This window comes from Sylvia atricapilla, chromosome 9 (genome assembly GCF_009819655.1).
Source record: "Sylvia atricapilla isolate bSylAtr1 chromosome 9, bSylAtr1.pri, whole genome shotgun sequence".
Lineage (NCBI taxonomy): Eukaryota > Metazoa > Chordata > Aves > Passeriformes > Sylviidae > Sylvia > Sylvia atricapilla.
Genome location: NC_089148.1, coordinates 23,216,031 through 23,236,586, shown reverse-complemented (window position 1 = coordinate 23,236,586; position 20,556 = coordinate 23,216,031). Strand labels below are relative to the sequence as shown.

The following is a 20,556-nucleotide window of genomic DNA, read 5'->3' as shown; positions in this document are numbered from 1 at the left end:
ATGATCTGTTGTGTCTCATCTAAAAATCCCTCTTCACTGAATAATTTTAAGCATAAATATTGTGGTATATCAAATGTAAGACTCTTAATAGAGTGTGTTCAGGTGCCCAGATAAGTGATAGGACAGTTTTGTGGAGGTTTGTGGGGCTTTTTCTCTCTCTCTTTTTTTTTTTTTTTTTTTTTTTTTTTTGTTGTTGTTGTTGTTGTTGTTGTTGTTGTTGTTGTTGTTGTTGTTGTTTAAAATGTAAACTGAAACAAGTAAAACCCACAAAGAATATGAAATACTCAGGATGGGTGCCTTAAACTTGTGGAATGCATTGCTTGCAACTTAGCATTTTCCAACTGCTGCAGATATGCAGTTCTAAGAATGGGTCAGAGTTTTAAATCCTACCCAGCCAGCTGTGTAGTGAATTTTTAGCAGGGCTCTGAGAACAAGCTTTAGCTACTGCATAGTTTGGTTATGTTTTATTAAGTGAAAACAAACCACCCCATAACCAGGGCCAAATCCTGCAAAAAGTAACAAAACTCGAACAGGTACTGTGATGTCCAAAGGAAGGAAACTACATCTCATATTCTTCTGATTCATATTTTATGATGCTCTTGGAGAGCACAATGTGAACATTTGTGGTGTTTGGATCTAAGAAACTTCAGTAAGATGGCAGAGCAAAATGAGGGCCTTGCAGATATATTTTTGTGAACACTTAGTGCCAGGTGTACCAGTGCCACAGTACAGAGGGCTGCAGGTGAAAGCCTTAAAAGTACAGATCACTTGTTCTAGAAGATGAGCTGAAGTAAGAATTCCTTACGAGAAAAGCTCTTTCTGCAGCTGGAGCTGGAGAGGGTGCGGTGTAGAAGAGGCAGGGACAAGACTGGAGGTGGTGAAGCCATTCAGCAGCCTGTGTGGGTTACAGTCAGCTGGCTCCCTTCTCCTGAGGCATGGGCAGAGGTCTCAGGATGCTCCCCTGAGAAGCTGCCCAACTAGTCTGTGCCTGTAGCCCTGGAGCTCAGACCTTCTGCAAGATGAGATGAGCCTTATCTGATAGCTCCCAGCAGAGCAAAGTGGAATTACTGCTTTCTCCTCCCACGCTTCCGGCCACATTTTCCTGTCACTTCCCTTCATTTGATTAATCTGTGAAGCAATTATATTTGCTAATCTGTCAGAAAAGTAATTCAAAAGGAAACTTAAAAACAAACCTAAACCCCCAAGTCCCTGAGTATTCACTATGTCAGTGAGCTGAATAGGTTCAACAGGAGATTACAGTAGTATTAGGGAGTAAGAAGAACTCTAAATCTGATCAGGAGACAAGCAGCAAGAGGAGAAAGATATAGGAAATGTAACTTCTGGCAACAGAGAGATGAACTCAGCCACCTTGTAGGCTTCAGGCTTACCTTACTGAGTGGTCCAGGGACCATGAGAGACCTCATGCTGACATGTAGCATAAGCATGTATGCTTAGCTATTTATCTGAAGCTTGAGACTGCTGTGAAAACATGATGACTTCAGACTCTGGCAATCCTTCCTGTGCTTCCAGATATTCAGTGCCCTCTGCTGTGGGTGGGCAAAAAATACCCCGCATACAATTTGTTTTGCGTAAGCCTTTCCAAGTATTAGTGGAAAAAAAACCCCAAACCCTTGATAAGATTATGTAAAACTTTATTGTTAGCAGAGGTGATAAGACTGTTTATGTCAGATGATGCGTGTTGCAAATACAGGCCCAGTTTCTTCGGTGGAGACCTGTTGTTGTTTTTTGCTGAGGAGTTTGTTATTTGGAAGCAGAGGCAAAGCTCTGAGCCTGTCAGTCAGTGAGTGTGTTAATATCAGCTGCCCCGTTTGCTCCCAGTCCAGGGAGGTCATCTCAATAACATGGGGGGGCTCTGGCTGCCTGACGCCGGCTGTGCCCAGGGCCAAACCGTGCAGCGCCAGCAGCTGAACCTGAGGAGTCCTCGGATGCCTGTGACAGTATGTCACCAGCTCAGAATTTCAACAGATTCCAATATATCGCTGCTGCTTTACACAGCATGGTACATTTACTTAACCCTTTACCCTAGAGTGGTGGTTATTAACTAGGAGTAAAAAACTTGGGATTAATAGTTTCCCTTACTTTTTGTGTCTTGTTTTAATTGTTAGGATTTCAGACCTGTTTCATGGCTACGTTTTCTAACCAGAAAGATATTATTGTCCTTATTTTCACCTGACTCTGAAGTGGATCCACTTAGTGATGTCCTACTGTTTGCTTGATATTTACTCATGGTGAAATTTTGTAAAAAGTTTGAACTGATATATTTGCCCTGTGAGGCTGAAAGGAGACACCCTGCTTCTGTCTCTATATCCCATATTCCCACAGTTAACGTGGCTGTCTGCTCATTCAATCTGCTCACTAAGCTGGCTGAGAAGTATCCAAGCTAAAAGGTGGCTATTGCTATGCTGATGAATCAGATCATTGCCTAGGGAAGCCTGATGAGTGCCATAATGTGGTAAAGAAAGAGGATAGAAGGTGAAACTGTAGCTACTAGAAAATGCAAAAGAGGAGGAAAGAGCAATGGAAGAGGAGGGTCATGTAGGAAGAAAGGGAAAGCGATGGTAAACTGTTAGATAAAGAAAGCTGTTAAATGTAAATTTACCTTTACAGACTATGTAACACAATGTGTGGAAACTTTCTTTTTTTCCTTTTCTTTCCCCTTGGAGGCTGAATAGGCCTTTGAAACACTTTTGTCAGATCAAAGGTTAATGTCTTATTACCATTTATGAATGCAAAGAATAATCAGGTTGCATGAAAGAACATTTTGGGGACTATAGAAGTTCTTTTCTAGTCATATCTTCTTAACATGTGAATCTTTACTCAGTGACTTAAGGAGAGCCAAGCAAATCTACATGTGATGGCACTGCTTCATTAGATATCACTTCTGAAGAGTGTCTTTGCAAATTTCTCTGCAGCCTGGCAAGTAGGACCTGTAGTTGGTTTGGAGATCCATTATGGTCTTTATAGATTTCTCACTGTCCAAATGCACTTGGAGACTGATGGCCTAAACTGGAGTATAAAAGACAAAGACTGCAAAGACTGGAGTTAAATACTATTTTAATAACCTATTTTAACAAAATCTTTGAAATTTTGGAAATGCTACTGTGTATAGCCTATAGGTGAAACGACTATTTAAAAAGGATTTGATGCATTGTGTTAATCTGGAAAACCGGCCTGTCAGGTAATTTCTCATTTCACCAAGTGTTATAATAGCCTGCTGCCAAATGGATCTAGCTGTATTGTCAGACATACAGCTGATGCAGTTACAAGACATTAAAAAAAACCGGTTTTGGGGTTTGAATTAGAAATTTAATTCACATTTCTTGCTTATAATCACACTGAGTTGGACACAATGTTGGTGTTTGAAAGAGAAATCAGGAACACTCCAACAACTCTAGTCAGAACCTATCATCCTCTTTGTTGGTCTGTTGGTCTGTTCTCTCATTTTGGCTAATGCAGCTCAGGACTGTAATCAAAGGTTGTCTTTATGTCGTGACTGCTCAGTGTTCGTATACGAACATATATATGGGGATTTCCAGAGCTGATCCAATGCTGCAGCTGTGCGCTACCATATGCAAATTAGCAATTAGAATTGCAAGTGTTGGTAGTGGAAGTTGCAAGTGTTGGTAGTTGGGTCTCTTTGGTGGCTCCCACTAGGGGCTTCAAAGTAAAGTAACTCTTCCTCCAAATCCTTTTTCCTTTGACTGCAAACCTTTTTAGTAATTGCTTTACAATTATGGTATCTTCAGCAGAATTGATTGCAGTCCCTCAGGTCCTGGTTTGAACTTTCTCCAAACTGATAATGTCTGCTTTCCAAAAAAACCTTGTGAGAGCCTCAACCCCTTCCACCTCCTCCTACTTTGGCTAGACATTATCCTAATCTTCAGTCTTTCTCCTGTGCTGTATTAATCCCATAAACCCTGAGCAAATCTGCCTGCCTCTGTCAGAATTTGATGAAAAAGGTCCAGGGTGACAGCCCCGTGTGCACTTTCTGCACTGACAGGCTGCAAAAAACTGACGACAGCTTGAATGTCCCCATTTAATCGTCCCCAATAAGCAGTTAGGAAATCCACAGAGGAGCTCTAAACACCCATAAGGTGTGCTGAAAATGTTTTTTACACACTGGTCCTTTTAGTTTTGTTGTGTATAATGCTTGTAGTATAGAACTGTCTTTGAGTTAGTGAAAATCTAAATGCCAGTTGTGAAAACATGAATAATACAAGAAGTGGTGTATAGGTCAGACTTTGACAGATAAGCATGGCTCAAGCAAGTGGGATTCTAACCTGGTTACATGGAGATTTCCATCAGAAAACATCCTGGCTGTTGTTTCTTCTTGCTTCTCTTGCAGAAAATTACTTTAAATTCTCTAATTAACTTTTTCTTGAATGTACTTATTTGCTTGTGATTTTCTAATTCTTGGACATAAAAGCTCTTTGTAGTAGAGCTTGTCAAAACCATTTGATATAAAAGGCTAGAAACTTACACAAATCTTCCTCTGCTAAAACAATGTCTTCAAACTTTTGCTTGATTTACAGGAACACTCCTAGCTACTACAAACAATGACTAATCCCTCTAATTTTCAGTTTACCTCTATTATCTAGATACTCTCAGTTTCAGAAGCAGAAGTGGGATAGGAATTAGTTTAATGCTTTGGCTTGTATAACTTTGGTTACTTAATTATATTGTCACTTAATCAGCTGGAAATAATTGAATCTTCCTGAGCAATAAAAAGGTTTACAATAATTTAAGAACAAGATGGTCTCTCTTTCCATGTTAATTAAAGTTTCAGATTTGTCATGCATTCTGGAACTGTAGGCTAGATTAGTACTAAGCCTGGGTTAATTTTAGCACTTCAGAAGTTTACCGAGAGTCTCTGATGGCTTCTGCTTCCAATCTGTTTAATGACAAGACAGATCTTCTGAAAAAGGTTGTTGGGCTTTTTTCTTTCAAACTCTGGTTCACAAGGCTTGTATCAATAGCAAAGCCTTTTGTAGGAATAGCTGAAGGTTTCTATTTTCCTTCACACATCTGTGTATCATGAAGGTTCTTCCTTAGGAATGTTTCATAGTTTTTCACTGGCAATAATGGCTGAACGTGGCAAACAGACCTTTGCTGTGGCCCTCTGCAATACAGAAATGACAAATTGCTCTATATGTGTCTTGTACATCTAATAAAGTGAATCTTACTTCTTTTTGTTGAGGCTTACACGTGTAAGAATACTATCAAAATAGGACTGTCTGTTTAGGAGGGATGAAATTCCTCAGATTAAGGCATGCCCTGACACCTCAAGATTCTGAGAAGAATTTGGGGGTCATACTGAATCCTCAGATAAATATGAACTCTGATAGCAAACCTGTAGCTAGAATGGCTAGTATTTTAAAGAGTTTGAGAGTTCCTCTGAGCTGGGGATGAGAGCAGCTGTTGTGAGGAATAGATTGTCCAATTTTGCTGGAAATATTTCAAGAAGGATACTGAAATCTGACTGGAATGTTATGAGAAGAATAATAGAAGAATTTAATAGAAAGTATGTTCTACAAAATGAGTATAACTCATTAAATAGAAAGTTAATTGGCTCTTCAGGAAGACACAGTTTCTTACTAATGGAAATTTGACAGTAAAAGGCAAAATGATAACAAAATCCAGTGACTGGATGTTGAAAGGTGAAATTACTGCATGCAAGAAGAGATTTTTAAGAGTGACAATAATTCCAGGGCAGTGACAAAAGCAAAACTGATGAAACCTATCACAAAACCTGAGAACATTCTTAGCATGCTCAGGAAAGTGGCTAGTTATAATGATACAAAAATGGCTTTTTCAAGGGCAATTAAAAAAGATTTCTTACTGATATTTTTCCAATTTCCTTTCAACTTTTTATTTTTCCTGAAGAAATTCTTAAAAATTTTAACAGTTCAGAATTTGCTATTTGTCCTGGGTAGATGGTTATTTTGGCTGTCAGTGTTATAATATCATCTACAGTCATATTGTACCAGTTACAGAATGTGTTTACAAGACACGTGACAGTTGCTGCTGGATCCTGTTGCTTGCAGCCTTCCTTTTGGAGCTTTGTACATTTTAAGCAGCAACCTGTTGTAACCCAGAACCAGTGATTTTCAAACAGGGACTGAATTTGCCATTCTTTTTGGTGTCATGAATCAAGAAACGTGAATATAAAGATGGTGTCTTTACACTGTCTTTTCATGGGCCAAGGCAAATTGTGAATGAATTTGTGTAAGTCAGGAAAATCAGCCCTGCTTCTCTGCGTATTTCCTGCTTCCCATCTGACAGATGGGCAGAATGGTGCTTTCCTAACTCACAGAGAAGTGTGCCATGGTTGAATATGGACTGTTCCTTTCACAGCCACTTAGATGATGTTTGAATCTGGAATGTACCTTAAATGATGGTTGGTCATTTGGTTTAAAAAAAAAAAAAATCACTTTGAACAGCCTTTTGATTTATAGATGTCCATGCAAAATAACTATTGCAACCAGCCATAGTAATAATGGAATACTGCCAAAACTGTGCTACCAAAATTCAGGCTAGCCCAGCCCAGAAGAGAATGGAAGCATCTGCTTGATTTTTGTTGAAAACCCTGAAACTCATAAGCAAGTGCTCACCATGAAGTATAAGCTGTCTTATGTTTCAAAGGATGCCTCTGTTGTAATGTTTTTTCTGTTGCAATAGGCCTCTGTGCCTTATTGGTCTCCAGAACTTTACCTTTTAACAAATTATTCTGGATGGCATGGACCCAGCAGCAGGCTAATGTACTATAGTCATCATTAGCAAATGTGCTTTGCCCTTGAACATCTCCTATGCTAATCATTTTATGCCATTGCCATCCTTTTCTAGGAGTAGCTGCCCTTGCTAAAAGCAGCCTGGCCCTGTCGATCTGCCAGGGGGAGGTCTTGTCATGTGATTTAGTCCCTCAAAAAAAGTCTGTGTGTGGCTTGGCTGACTTCTCAGTTCATTGCATGCTGACACTGAGTGTAGCAGGCTGACTATCTTCACAGAAGACTATAGTTCAGCTGATCTGAGAGGTATTTTCCAACCCTGACTGACTCTATGATCTCATCTGCTGCCCTTTCTAAATGAGCAACCAGACTGATGTCATGTGTTAACAGATGATGGCACTGTGTTTGGTGATGGCGCCTGCATATTACTAAAATGTAAAACTCATAAATATTCTTCTAACCCCTGTATCTCTATAAATTAAATACTCTTTCACTCAGAGATCTGCCCACTGACAGTGCAGTCTGTGCAGTTTTTACCACCTGTGTTGCATATTGTGGTCAAATCATACTGGGTTGTATGAACATTTGGGCACTCAGTGGTGCCAGTGGTGAGCTCAGAAACTAAGAAAGTGAAAGTGGTCTTCATAAAAGTCTCGGCTTTGAAACTGTGATACCTTGTAGGTGTTACCTTTTCTCATAATGTTAGAGACCTTATCAATACCAGGTGAAGTGTGCTGTCAGCAAACATGTTTAATATACTTTAAATAGCATGACATGATTCAATGTTTACTGTGACCAAAGCTCACATAAAACTGACTGGAATTGCTTAGCCTTCTACTCCCTTAACTTTTCCTAGTAGCTAGGTAACTCCTTTTCTAACTCAGTTGTCTGTATTTATTCTAGGCAATAACCCAGCATAGGGTGTTTATGGTGTTTTTTCCTAAAAAATTAGGGTAGATGCAGAACATTTCACTACCTGAAGGGTTACAAAATTTAATGGCAAGGGTAGAGCATAGTGTGTCATGGTCCCAAACATACAAAATATGAGAGTAAACTGATTTTTTTGATGAATGGTCATTGGTAGCAGGACATTTCTCTGGGCTCTAGTACTAACAATGAGCAAGATGAAGGGAGCATTAACTACAGAAAGTGTATATTAGAGCAGAAGAAGAAAAAACTAGGAAAGCATACAGGAGGCCCGCTACTGACTTTTGATTTGGTTTAATTTTATTTGTGGTACTATTTCATGTCAATGACTAACTTACAGATGTACCCTAACACCCCTGGAAACATTCAAATAAATCATGCTTGAACTTCTGGAAGACATCTAATTGTAACTGGAACTTCAAGAACACATAAACCAGGATTTTGTGAGGTTCAGAGATCATGATGAACACTGGGAAAAGGTTAACTGATACACGAGAAAGTAAGTTGCTGAAGTAGCAGTTTCATGATCTATAGTTTGGCCTTTTGTCTGGCCTTCATCAGGTATATAATAACAAAGCTTGAAAGCTGTTTGATCAGCAGTTCAGCTCCCACACTAGGAATGAGACAGGGCTTGCTCAGCTGATACCTCATTCTGACAAAGAAATTGAGTTACAGGAGGGACCTAGAGCAGGAGTTGGTGTGGTGTCAGTAAAAACAGTAGCAGAGTAAACTTCTATCAACCACTGTTTGCAGGAGAAGTAAGAGCATGGACAGCATGGTTAACCAACAGCGTATCTAGTATTACTTGTTCAGCTGCAGCAAAAGAAGCACTTTCAAAAAAGGAAACACAGAAACTGGCGTTCCTCCTGGGATGAACCTGCTAGGGCTTGTAGGGCTTGGCTGTCGGTGGTGGGTGGGGAGATTCTAGACATGTTCTGTCAAACCCTGGCATCTTCACTGCCTATGAAAAAGGGCTGTGTTGTGTTCTGGCAGGTAAATATGGGATGACACAGTAGCTGTGTGGAAACAACATAGTGACACAATCATCAGACCACATGAAACTCATTGAGAGCAGAAAGACACTGCTTGAGATGGCATCTAATGTAAGAGAGAGCTCTTCCTCTTTTGAAGTCCTGGTGTGATAATGGCTTTTTCTGAGAGTACCAGCAGTCACTCTTGCTTTCTATACTGGATTAAACTAATTGCTAAGGAAGAGTCTGTAGGTGCTTTACATCATGACTCTGTCAGCCATGTGGGTACTAGCACACACTTCACAGTGACTGTGATCCTTCCAGCCTGCAGCATGTGGAAATTGTTATTAACAACTCAGTGTGTCTAGGACTTAAATATATGGAACCTAAAACTTATGAAACCTTAATTTGCAGAGCCTGACCCTCTGTGCCTGTTCACCAGTTTCCACCAGTTCCCAGTCTAAGTTCCTAAAACTGACGTGAAACCTTCAATTTTCTGTCAACAATGTACAGCGTCAGGTCTGTTTGTGAGCAGCTTTGGGGACTGTCAAGCAGCATGAAGTTCCAAAGACCTTTAGTCCTCTGAGGTACAGCACAAAATTTGCTCCTGGGGTTTGGGGCAGTGGGGGAGTAGTTCAGTTTCTCGTAGAGATTGAATTTATTAAAGAAGGTTCTGGCTGTGCAATGTAATTTCTTTATAGCATCCATTGGAATATTGCAAGGTTGGGTTGATGGAGGAGCCAGCCAAAAGGTTTAGCACCTCATCTGCACTGAGGTAGTTAGCAAAGGATCATTACTCTTGCAGTGCTCAAAATTGCCTGGAAAGCTAGAAGTAGTATACAGTGGCACGCTTAAGGTAGTTTTTGGGCCATTCATAGACTGCAGGGAGTAGTTTTCTAAAACAACATTTTTTGTGAATGTTTTAGTAAAGACACATACAATTACAATCTTCACTCCCCTAGCATTGACTTTGTAAGGAACATTATCATTGTCTTCTATTTCGAGAGATGTTCTAGAGCTATGGTGGGAATGATAACCTGAATTCAGCCTCTGCTTGGAAGCCTTGAAAAGCTCTGGGTAGATGTGAGTTAACCTCCTTTCTGCAATTCTTCTTACCTCGAGAAGGTAATTTCTGTGTACTTAGTGAGTGTCTTGAAAAGTGTTTATTTTGAAAAAAAAAATTTCTTCAAGCAAAGACACTGCTTCCGGAATGGACCCTCTCCATCTTTATGCTCAGTTTTGCATGGATCACAACACAAATACCAAAACATCCATTACAAGGTTAAGCATCTCTGAATTCTAATTCTTGAGTAATATGTTGATAGAGTTTAGTTATGTTTCACTATGCAAAACAATGTCTTGAAATACAAGGATTAATTAGAAAAAAGTCTCATCATGTTGTAAGGAATTTGCTGACTCTCTTGGACTCAACCAGGGCATGGTAATCTCATCAGTGCAGGAGCTGAGGAGGTAAAGAGCGCCTACAATTAAGCATTTGTTGTTCAAAACATATAATTACAAAATCTGTCTGGGCAGATTCAAGTTTATGCTTGTTGCCTGGAGACAGACAATATGGGAAATGGCAACTAAGTATTAAGTATATAGAGGACTATTTGGGCAGGGGGCAAATACACAAGACAAATTGCATTGATGTGCTTCAGTATATTGAAATACCCTGCCATGCAATTGGAAGTTTCTGCCAAAAAGCTCTTTAGAGAACATAAATCTTTTATTTCTAGTAGCAGCAGCATTGACAAATGACAGTGAAGACACACATCATCCTGGGTATTATGTACTCAGCTGGGAGCTCTGTACTCACTGTATGAGGGGGAAAGAAAATAAGATTACCCTGGTATTTCCTGAGCCTTTTGGGTTTTGTTTTTGGCTAGTCAGCCAGTACCAAAACAAACAGGGCCAAATCCACTCTTTGGGTATCTTTGAAGTCAGAGGAGTTATAACTGATACTAAGTCTCAAGCTTCTTAGTGTAAAGACTGTGCTGCATCTCACAGGAGAATCCCATTTTCAGAGTTCTTCTCTAATGGTTGCAGTGTTTAGTGTGGCTTTTCAATTATTCATGATGACTCATGCTGCTGCCTGCTCAAAAGATGCATTTGCAAAGATGTGGTTTTGCCTTTTCTCGTTTTCAGTGAAACATGAAAAAAATCTCATGAAACAAGGATCATGCCTAGGCCCATCAGTGTGCTGTGGGAAAATTAGGACATGGGTCAGCTAGGGTAAAAAGCATTTCTGTGAAATGTTTTGTTTCCATCACTTCATCTAAAGGTCAGATGCCCAAAATACTTAATAGGGTTCTTTTAGCTATTTGATTGCTGTGTCTTTACCTCATCTTCTCTGATGTGCGTAAAAAGTCATGGTAGGCCTAGAGTCTTTACAGTCTTTCACCTAGGTTGCAGTCAAAGTTACTAGCAGGGAAAAATATTTGTTCTTTTTACCCCTAACTCTTAATGTAGGTGCTTATTTTATTTATATCATAAATACTGATACAAAAAGTAGTGGAAGTTGTTTGCATAAACGTTTGTGTGATCCCACTAGGAAGAGTATAATCCATGTTCAGATTTTTTTTTTCCACTGGCTTCCTTATATCCCTTGTGATGGCTTTTTTCTTGGGGAATTGCTTTTTCTGTACCTGATAATCCCCATGGTAGTTTTCTCCAATGCCCCAACTTTAGCATCATGTTATAATGATTTCAACAGGACTGACTCATATCTCTTGCAACCTTGAGCAAGTTGCAAATACTTGACATTCCAGTTTATGTAGCAGACAAATACTTGCCTTCAAGTACTTGCTTCTGGGAGGCCATCACAGTGAAACTGATGGACAAGCCCAGACTTGGAGACAAATGTTTGTTAATTTTCCTACTTTATTCTCTCTCATGTAACATCTGCTGTATTTTCCAGTTTGCTATATGCTCAGCTAGCACTGCCAACACTGGCTGTTTCCAGATGAATGGAAACTTTCTTCTGAGTGAAGCAAGTTGCAACGCTATCTATTGGAAAATCGAAAATATCTGTAATCTTTATGTACAAAGATCTTACCATAACTACAGAAACAAAGCACTGTTTGTGCCCAAATCTCAAATATATCATTGAAATAGCTGTGAGCTGGAAAAATGTTTGGCAATGTGAAGGAAGATTAGTGGTCTAAACATAGCATTATGAAATGCAAAAGGTTATTATTATATTTTGCTTTTGAGCTCTTTATTCCCAAAGGATTGCCTTTGGGAAAAGGAAATGTGGCAAACAGGAAAAGACGGCACTTAAGTAAAACCACAACTGTAGCCTGAATTGTTGGCTTTGTCTTATCACATTTTAGATAGAGGAATTGAAGGTGAATGGATTCACACCCAAATTCCACTGTAGCCATCACTATAACTTTAGAACTGGACTCAAGGACCATGTTGATGTGCAAGGATCTCTGAGCCTTTGTCCTGATGTACTTTTAGTTGGCTGATCCTTTTCTATAACTGGGATGGGTTCAGGTATTATGGGTGCATCCACAGTGACAGAGAGGTCTGTAACCTACTTAAGAGAAGTCTTGTGTAATTTTTCTGACAGGGATTCAGGAGCCTAAAAATGTGGCCTTTTATGTTCTCAAGGCAGCATTTTCAGGCTTCCCAAAAAAAGCACAACTAGTGTTTATTCCTTTTCTGCAATTTGCAGCTGGGGTTGCACAGTATTTTCTTCAGGGTAGAAAATGCTGCTATATTAAGTTATTTCTCAGATTAACCTACTGTATGGAATAACTGTATAGTTAAGGTATTTTTACATATTTAAAAATAGAACTGCACAAATGAAACTATAAGTAAATAGACATGTAAAAAACATTCCAACTCTCTGCAACAAGATTTAAATAGATCAGATTTCACTGTTAACCATTAGGATATTGTGATCTCCCTGCCTCAAAATCAGATCAGGAAATGGATTATTGACTGAATGTTAATTCTGTTTATGTCTATATATTACAGAGGGAGCCATGCTTTTATGTAGCTTTCATGTGGCATTTGCAGGAAAAGTACAAGTAAAAATACCAGCAAAAGGTCCTGTTTCATATAAATTTATTTGCATATTTATACAGACTATGTAGTTGCTAGAAATTATATAGTCTGTATAAATTGCTTTGTAGTGTGTTACCCATCACTTGGTGTCTGGACCCCAGCAGACATTTTGAGAAAGATCTTCCAGTAGCTTCTGTGTGTTTGTTTTCATAGGAACATTCATTGGCAGGCTTGTCAAGTGTTTGCTGTGTCAATGGTCTCTCCAACATCTTTCTTATATGTGTAAATTGCCAAAAAATTGCTTTGGTATCCTAATTTCAGAGATTATATTGTAGACTGAAAGTAAATACAGTTTTATAAAGTAAACCTGGAAAAAATTCATCTCTTCTTCCCTAATTTTATTTGTTCACAGGTCTATGTTGACTAATTCAATCAATGCCTGGCTCATCCAAAATAGAAAATTACATATGAATTTGAGAATTAAGCTATCAGCATACCACCACTGAGTTAACTTTTACCTCAATGAATCCATAATGAGATATTTTAACCTGTTTGCACTGCTTGACGCACTTTAAATATTAGACTAATAACATTACTAAGCATAAGTCCTTCCCAAGCTGGGAATATTCCTTATCATATCTAGGTAATCTCTCTCAGGCAACAGATGAAGTGGGAGTCTCCCTATCTAAAGCCTAATGGGTAAATGCTGCTCACTGATGGCTTCCCTTTCACACTCACTGCCTGCCATCAACCTCCAGGAAACCTGGCTCTTGGAACCTCCTTAGTAATCAGTATGGGCAAAGGTACTTCAAGGTGTGCAGGAATTAAAAGGAATAGGAGAACTGTGTTTGCTTTAATATAAGCAGAGGAATACTTTCTGTAATTAATAAGTGAAGGTTTGGTGTTACATGGAGAAAACGATAGGTAGGAAAAACCCTATAGCCACATGTTTATAGTGTTTGCTAGGAGTCACACTGTCCTTTGGCACACATAGAAATGCATAATACTGGACAATCTGACACTGTATTTCCTTTGCAGATTGTGAAATCCTATGGGAATTTCAAAACTTGAAGTGTCTTTAAACAAATAGAAGCATCTCTCAAATTGTGATCATGTTCAGTGAGCACCAGTTTACTCTGATTCAAGTGCTTTCAGAAAGTTACTCTGTTTTGTTACAAAAAATGCCACCTGGAAACAGCTGGAAAGGTGTTGAGCTGTGATTACCACTGCTGAGTGCAGCTCTGTAGCACTGTTGGCAGTTGTGTGCACTGCAGTGTAACAGGCTGTTGCTGCTGTCACTCTGAGTCAGCCCAGACTTCCCCTCAACACCCAGCCTTCCTACCGTCCCCTGATCCCTTTTACCTTCAGACTTTCATGGCAAGACTATTATGCCTTTTCTTTCTTGCTTCCAAGAAAGTACTTAGTGAGCTCATACAGGCTCCTGTTGCTCTGTGTGCACATGAACCTTGCTATCTGTTGCAGGGCTGGTTGTGACTGATTTGTGCCAGTCCCAGGCTGAAGGTGACACAGACAGTGCCAGGCACACAGGGCTGCGGTTTGCCCTCTGCCTTTTGCTCTACAGAGCCATGTTCTGTCACTTCTGACACATTCCCACCAGGAATTTTTTAAAAGACGTTTTCCTGATGCAAACTAGAAAAAAAATAGCACTATAGCACTGCTGAAAATCTGGAAAGCATCTGTGTTTGTCTGGGTCATGGATTTTGGGAGGAATTTACCATATTTAGCCAACCAAAGCACACAAATACTGAGACAACTTTATACATCCTTTCCTCAGGAAAGAAAGGGCTATAGAAATCAATGACCATTCATTGGACTAAAGTTGCCAAAATTTGATTTCAGCATCAAATTCATCTGTGCCTGAGATTGGATGTGCTAAAATAAGCAAAATTTTTAAAACCATCGTCAGTAAAAGTCTTCATTATATTGCATCTGCTTAATACCTTTCAAAGACACTTAGTGGAGGAGTTCTTTGTTGAGATAGGTATCTTGAGATTAAATTAATTTCATGCCAATATTTTTAGAAGTTTATGGAAAATGTCATTCCACCAATTCCATGTTCAAGCTTCTCCATAAAAGTAGGGTAGATTTCAGAGTTCAGTGAAGTGCCCTAAAATTCATACCACATTGATCAGCTTTGATTTTTCTTTCTCATTTTTGTGTCCTTTCACACAGTTCATGTGGTTGCCTTGTGTAAGAGTTCATATTTCTGTTGTGATGTGCATGGTGAGCTGATTGACAGTGGAATTGACATTTGACATTCCCAGGTAATCGGCATGGGAACACTTTGATTTGTAACTTAACACATTAAAGGAATAAACCCCATGTTTTATGTTATGTGTATTATCTAAATGAAATAATGAGCACCAACAGCTATAGTGAAAGAATGGAAGAAATTTGGTAATCTCTCAACCAGTTCCTAATTCATCTGCTTGTTTTCCTAAAAGAGACAAATATCTCTACCAAAACAGATACAAAACAGTGAATGTCCAAGGCTATAAATTTACCACAAGCAGGCAAAAATCACTGTGGTTAATTTTCTTCTCTGAGACTTAAATCTGAAATGAATTTTGCTTATCACTATTAAATCAGGGAGTGACAGAAAGGAAAGGATGGTCAGGGGAAATGTCTTCATGCAAAAGAAAAGCTCTGTCTGTGCAGGCATCTATAGACAGGTTGAGGGCTAGGGAGGGGAGGGGCAAAACACAACAGAGAAAATTGAGATTGTCCTCTTATTACAATCTGAGGATATCATTTAGAGAGGCAAGAAAGAGCAGATTTAAATACTTTTTTCAGCAACTTAAACAGAAGGTTAATGTGCTAGAGTATTTGAAAGGTGAAATAACCAATTTTGAGAGTGAGAAAAGCTGAGCAGGAATTGTAATTTATGGGAGTTAGGGACTGAGAAGTTAGGTCAGAGAAAATCATCATGAGAATGTGACTTCTGATAATGGAATCATCACATGAGATAGCAGGAAACTCAGTGTGGGGGATGTTTAAAGCAATCCGCTGCTGGATATAGCTCTGAGGGCTGAACAATATGCACAGAGCAAAGCAGAAGTAACTTGTTTGTTATTTGGTGATGGCTCTCCTCACAGTGCTTTTTTGTTTCCTGATCATACAGATAGTTAAAACAACTAGAACAGGCTTACTAGACTCGTGTATGAAAATAAATTATTCTAGTTCTGACAGTTGAAAAATTCTTGTTTAAATTAAGGCTTAACCACAGGATCTGTGTATCTGTCTAAATTGGAATTACTGCTATGCATTGCTGCTTTTTTGATGGCCAAATCAGCACAGTGACCACTGTATTTTTCTGTATTCAAAGTCACTCTCTAATACTATTTCAAGTCACAGAAGCAGGTTCAGGGCAATTAGATTAAATCCACCTACATTCCAATAACACTACCTTCTTTCTTCTCCATCTGTTTTTCTGTCCTCTCTCACCATTTCCTCCTTGACTCTCAAGAATACCTGCAGTCACAGGCACACATATATTTTAAGATTTATGTAGCTCTATCTTTGAAATAGATACTTATCCATTGTGAGCTGGCACAAATTCATTGAAGTTATAGTGCACTCATACAAATAGTTTTTTGTCCTTTCCTCCCACATCTGAAATCACAAGAACTCATACTCCAGATCCACATAATAACTGTAAATGTATGAACTTGGAGGGTTTTTTTAGTAAGTAAGAAAAGCAGAAGGAAGAGCCAGATGAAAATACTATATAAAGACAGATTTTGATAGAAAAATTTGTTAAGAAAATAGATTTTAAGAACTAGTGACCTTACCTTTTTTGTTGTTGATGTTCAGTAACCGAAGTGTGGGACTGCATTTTGATGTCACGTTTATCACCACCACTTTGCAACTGACAACAAGGTAGAGGCTGGAAGCAGATCAGTCTGAGATGATAAATCCTTTTGATGCTATGTTATTGTGCTTTCTTCATGCACATACCTATCCAGGTGAAGACCTTCTTGGGGCTAAGATAAACAGATGGAAACAGATATTTCAGAAATCTCCATGGTGGGCGAAGGAATACTTGCTAAAGTCTTTTCCTTTGATAAATCTGTTATCATTGAAGGGACCTTCTTGTGTTTTACGTCAGTTTAAATCTAGTAAATTTTTAACCTGCTAACTAAGAGACCTGGGGCTGTGTGATTTATGAGTGGGTGTAGCCCTCACTTTGGCATTTATTGTAGCCCTTTGTTCTGGACATATCCCAGCTAAATTAGCGGGTGAGGTAAAGACTGTGATTTACTGTAATTTCTGAACAGATAAAAATGCTGGGCAGGTGCTAAAGGTTGCTTTTTAAAAAAATTATGAACTTTCATATGATGAACTATTTTAAATGAAATGGTATCTTGACAGTACTCAGGAAAAAAACCACAGCAAATGCATTCTAAAATGGAATTCTGTGATCAAGAATGCTGAATTTTCTTAGTGATACAATGAGAATGCTATACTGGATATGTAATCAATACATGTTTTGTTTCATGTAAAATTGCTTTGAAAGCAATCATTTCATGGCACCTGTTGGATTTTCCTGTGTCAAGTTTCATGACACCTCAATTTATCTATTTAGTTGTGTGGGAAGAATGAGAGGGAACATGGCTCTGTTTGTGACAGGATGCCCTCTGAGCCACATCGCAGACTCTGCAGGATTCAACATACACTTCCATAACACAGAATATCTCCTCAAGTCAGTAGGGGGCTTAGCCAAAGGAATATTCATTTTGAACTATTCAGCTGTGTATGAGACAAATTGAATAATCCAGCAAAGCTGCTTCCCTAAACAGATATTCAGGAACAGATATTTGCTTCAAGAACAAAGAGGAAAGGCAGCACGGAGATAGGTCAGAAATGTGAGGGGCTGTAGCCCTTTGCAGTGGAGGTTTCAGGGACTGGTAAATCTCTGAAATATACCTAAAAGAAGTGGTCTTTCTAATTCTTTCCATTTTCGCAATGTGGGATCTCCTTCCTTTGTGGAAATATTCAAAGGCCAGCTGGGCCATTGTTACATGTTTTGTAATATGAGTAAAAGTAGCTTGGCACAGGCTTTGGTTAGCACAGAACACCAGCCGTGTGGCAATCTGTGACAAAGTCCACATGACTTGGCTGATTCCAGCTGTGTTCTGCCAGCAGAGTGCCCCGATTCCCAGAGGTGACTCCTCCTGGCTGAGGTTACCAGCTGGAAGGGCTGCTACTTGCTGATGGGGAAATCTACTGACTTTTGAGGCTCACTAGTCACAGGCTCACTTCCAGCAGAGACTGAAGGCTGGTAAACTCTGTCATGGTACCACCTCTAGTTTTTCTTTTTGACTTCTTCCCATTTTATGGGTAGGTAAACATAAAAGAAGTGGAAAATATGGTTTTGTAGGTGTCCTTTCTTCACTTGGACAGGTAGAACTCCTACAGATTGCTTCATTCTCCTCTCTGTGTTGCCCTTGATATTTTTTCTTCAGGAAAAGATAAGAAAAATACATTAAATGCTAGTAAGGACATAATTTTAAAGGAGTTTAAAAGCCAAATCTGTAACGGTGCTGAGTATCCCCTCCTTCAGTCGAGATTTGCATCTTTAGATTGCAGAGGAACCCAAACACTGTGATTTTGCAGACATTTACTTTGGGACGGGTTCTGTGCCTTGTGGTCCCGCCGGGCTGTCAGCGGTGTCTGTGTCTGTGTGTGTGGATCCCTGTGTGCCCGTGTCTGTGTGCCTGTCTGTGTGTGTGTGTCTGTCTGTGTCTGTGTGTGTGCATCCCTGTGTGTCTGTGTGTCTGTCTTTGTGTGTGTATCTCTGTGTGTGTCTGTGTCCGTCTGTCTGTCCGTGTGTCTGTCTGTCCGTGCGTGTGTGCGGTGCGGGCTCCCCGCGCTCCGGCGCGCCCGGCTCTCCCTCTGGCGGCCACTGTCGCTGCCGGCTCTGTATCTTGTCTGCAATGGTTTTGTAAAATGATCTCTAAAAATACACATGTGGAATTGTTGTTGTTTGGTGTTTTTTTTTTTTCTTTTTTTTTTTTTTTTCCTGCAAGCCTGAAGCCTGTCAGGATTTTTAAAAGGGGGTCAGAATTTAAAGAATGATAGAATTATATAATTTATGCATCCCATATATATATATATATTTTAAAAAGACTTACTGTGTACTATGTTCAAGCCTTACAAAGGTTTAATTCTGGTCTACTGTAAATGGTTTGATCAATTTTGAGTAAAAAAAAAGCCTGAATGATGATGTTAAAACCAGGATGGGATTGTAATGAAGTTACACAAATATTGAGAAAACACTGGGGGGGGAGATGGACTTGCCAGTCTTTGGTAAGAAAATTTACCTCCATAGCATAATTTTATTTTGTTTATTCGTGAAAGCATTATCTGTGTCTATGCAGTCCATAAGACAGGATCATGCAGTCAGTCCTATACAGTCAAAACTACGTACACATGTACATTTAGGACCACTGACCACTTTGGCTTTATGTAATACTGAGAATTTTGTTTTGATGTAGCAGCACCTGTAGCTGGAATTTAATATTATTTGCTGGACTACAGGAATTTCGTTTGTTTGAAGAGATGATTTTTGTTTCCAGAACTGCTACACAGTATTATAGACGTCATGATACTTTCTTGATTACTTTCTTTTGACTTTTGCTACTATTAAATTCAAAAAACCACTTCAAAGCAAAAGAACACCTTTTCCTCCTTGGTTACGGTATCATCGTTTTCACTTTTGCTCAGTTTAACCAGAGCAGAAAACAACTGAACAGTTCAGGGCTGCTAATGGATTTATGCTTTATTTTTTGTTCTACTGGCCAGGTCTGAGAGGCAGAAGCAAAGTGTGTGAAGTCTCAACTTTTCTGTGTAGTTCTCATGTAGTGCCACCTAAATCAGTCGAGCTGTATGTATTTAGACTTTCTTAAAATTGGGTAAAAATACTGAGATATTGAAATGCAACTTCACAGCTTGACTTGAAGTCTCTACAGATTTGCAAATATTACCCATGATCACTAAGAACTGAGCAACTGCACTGGATAAAGATTGTGTTTCATTTGGCACCAGATCACCATTGACATTAGTATTTTTGAAATTCCTTAATTAAGAAAGAAATTCTTAAGTGTGTTGTAAACATTTCCAGATAAATATACACAATTGCTATTGTCTTCTAGCCCCTCACAGAGTGCTGAGAATAGATTATTTTGGAGGTTTGTTACTATATTTAATTTCTGTTTGAATAAAAGGAGTTTTATTTCCATTGAGGCATGTCAAAATACCTTTAATTCATTCTGTGAGATTAGATTAAAAAAAACAAACTGAGAGTGTCAAAGGTCTTAAGCTTGTTAAAAAAAAAATCCTAAGTTTTCTTCTGTCACCTGAATGTCACCAGAGAAACATCCAAGACACTAGAAGAGACACTGCTTGGTGCTTAGCTCTGTGCCTTATGCTGCATAGAAGCTCTCATTTGGTTGAAATGTAAAAGCAATTTTTACTCTTAAAGGGAGTAAGATTACCTTAAATTGCCTCCTTCCATTATCTTTGATTTTTTAAAAATTGCCTGCCTATCTGTTTGGCTTTTACATAGCATCACTTTGCTTTGGAAGATCCATCCTGATTCCATTTTTCAGGGGAGCAGAGCATCTCTGAACATAGTACAAAACAATTTTTTTCCCTCTGTATATTGTGCTGTTAGGGTCTCATGCAGAAGAATTTATAGTGCATCTTGATTAGTAGTTTAGTTCAGATCAGGAATGTGCTTCTGAAGCTAATCTGCTTGTCCTTGGTAAATGGGCTTTGATTCATACCATGGGGCAGTCTTGGGGTGCTTTATTGGATCTCTCTCAGATTAAACTGAAAGGAGAATGTTTTCCAAGAGCATTTTCAATGCTCAC

General features: G+C 39.0%; 1 protein-coding gene across 2 annotated transcripts in view; it reads right to left on the bottom strand.

Annotated features, from left to right (window-relative positions):
• PALMD (palmdelphin) overlaps positions 1-16,717 on the bottom strand; it is a 45,979-nt gene extending 29,262 nt beyond the window's left edge. Inside the window, exon 1 of one of the 2 annotated variants that reach the window (XM_066325259.1) lies at positions 16,474-16,717. In XM_066325259.1, the coding sequence (XP_066181356.1) occupies positions 16,474-16,517 (44 nt within the window). In that variant the 5' untranslated portion in view covers positions 16,518-16,717. Of the gene's footprint in view, positions 1-1,388; positions 1,477-16,473 lie in introns of those variants that run through there. The other variant, XM_066325260.1, reaches the window with a different exon arrangement.
• Positions 16,718-20,556: the final 3,839 nt, after the last annotated feature.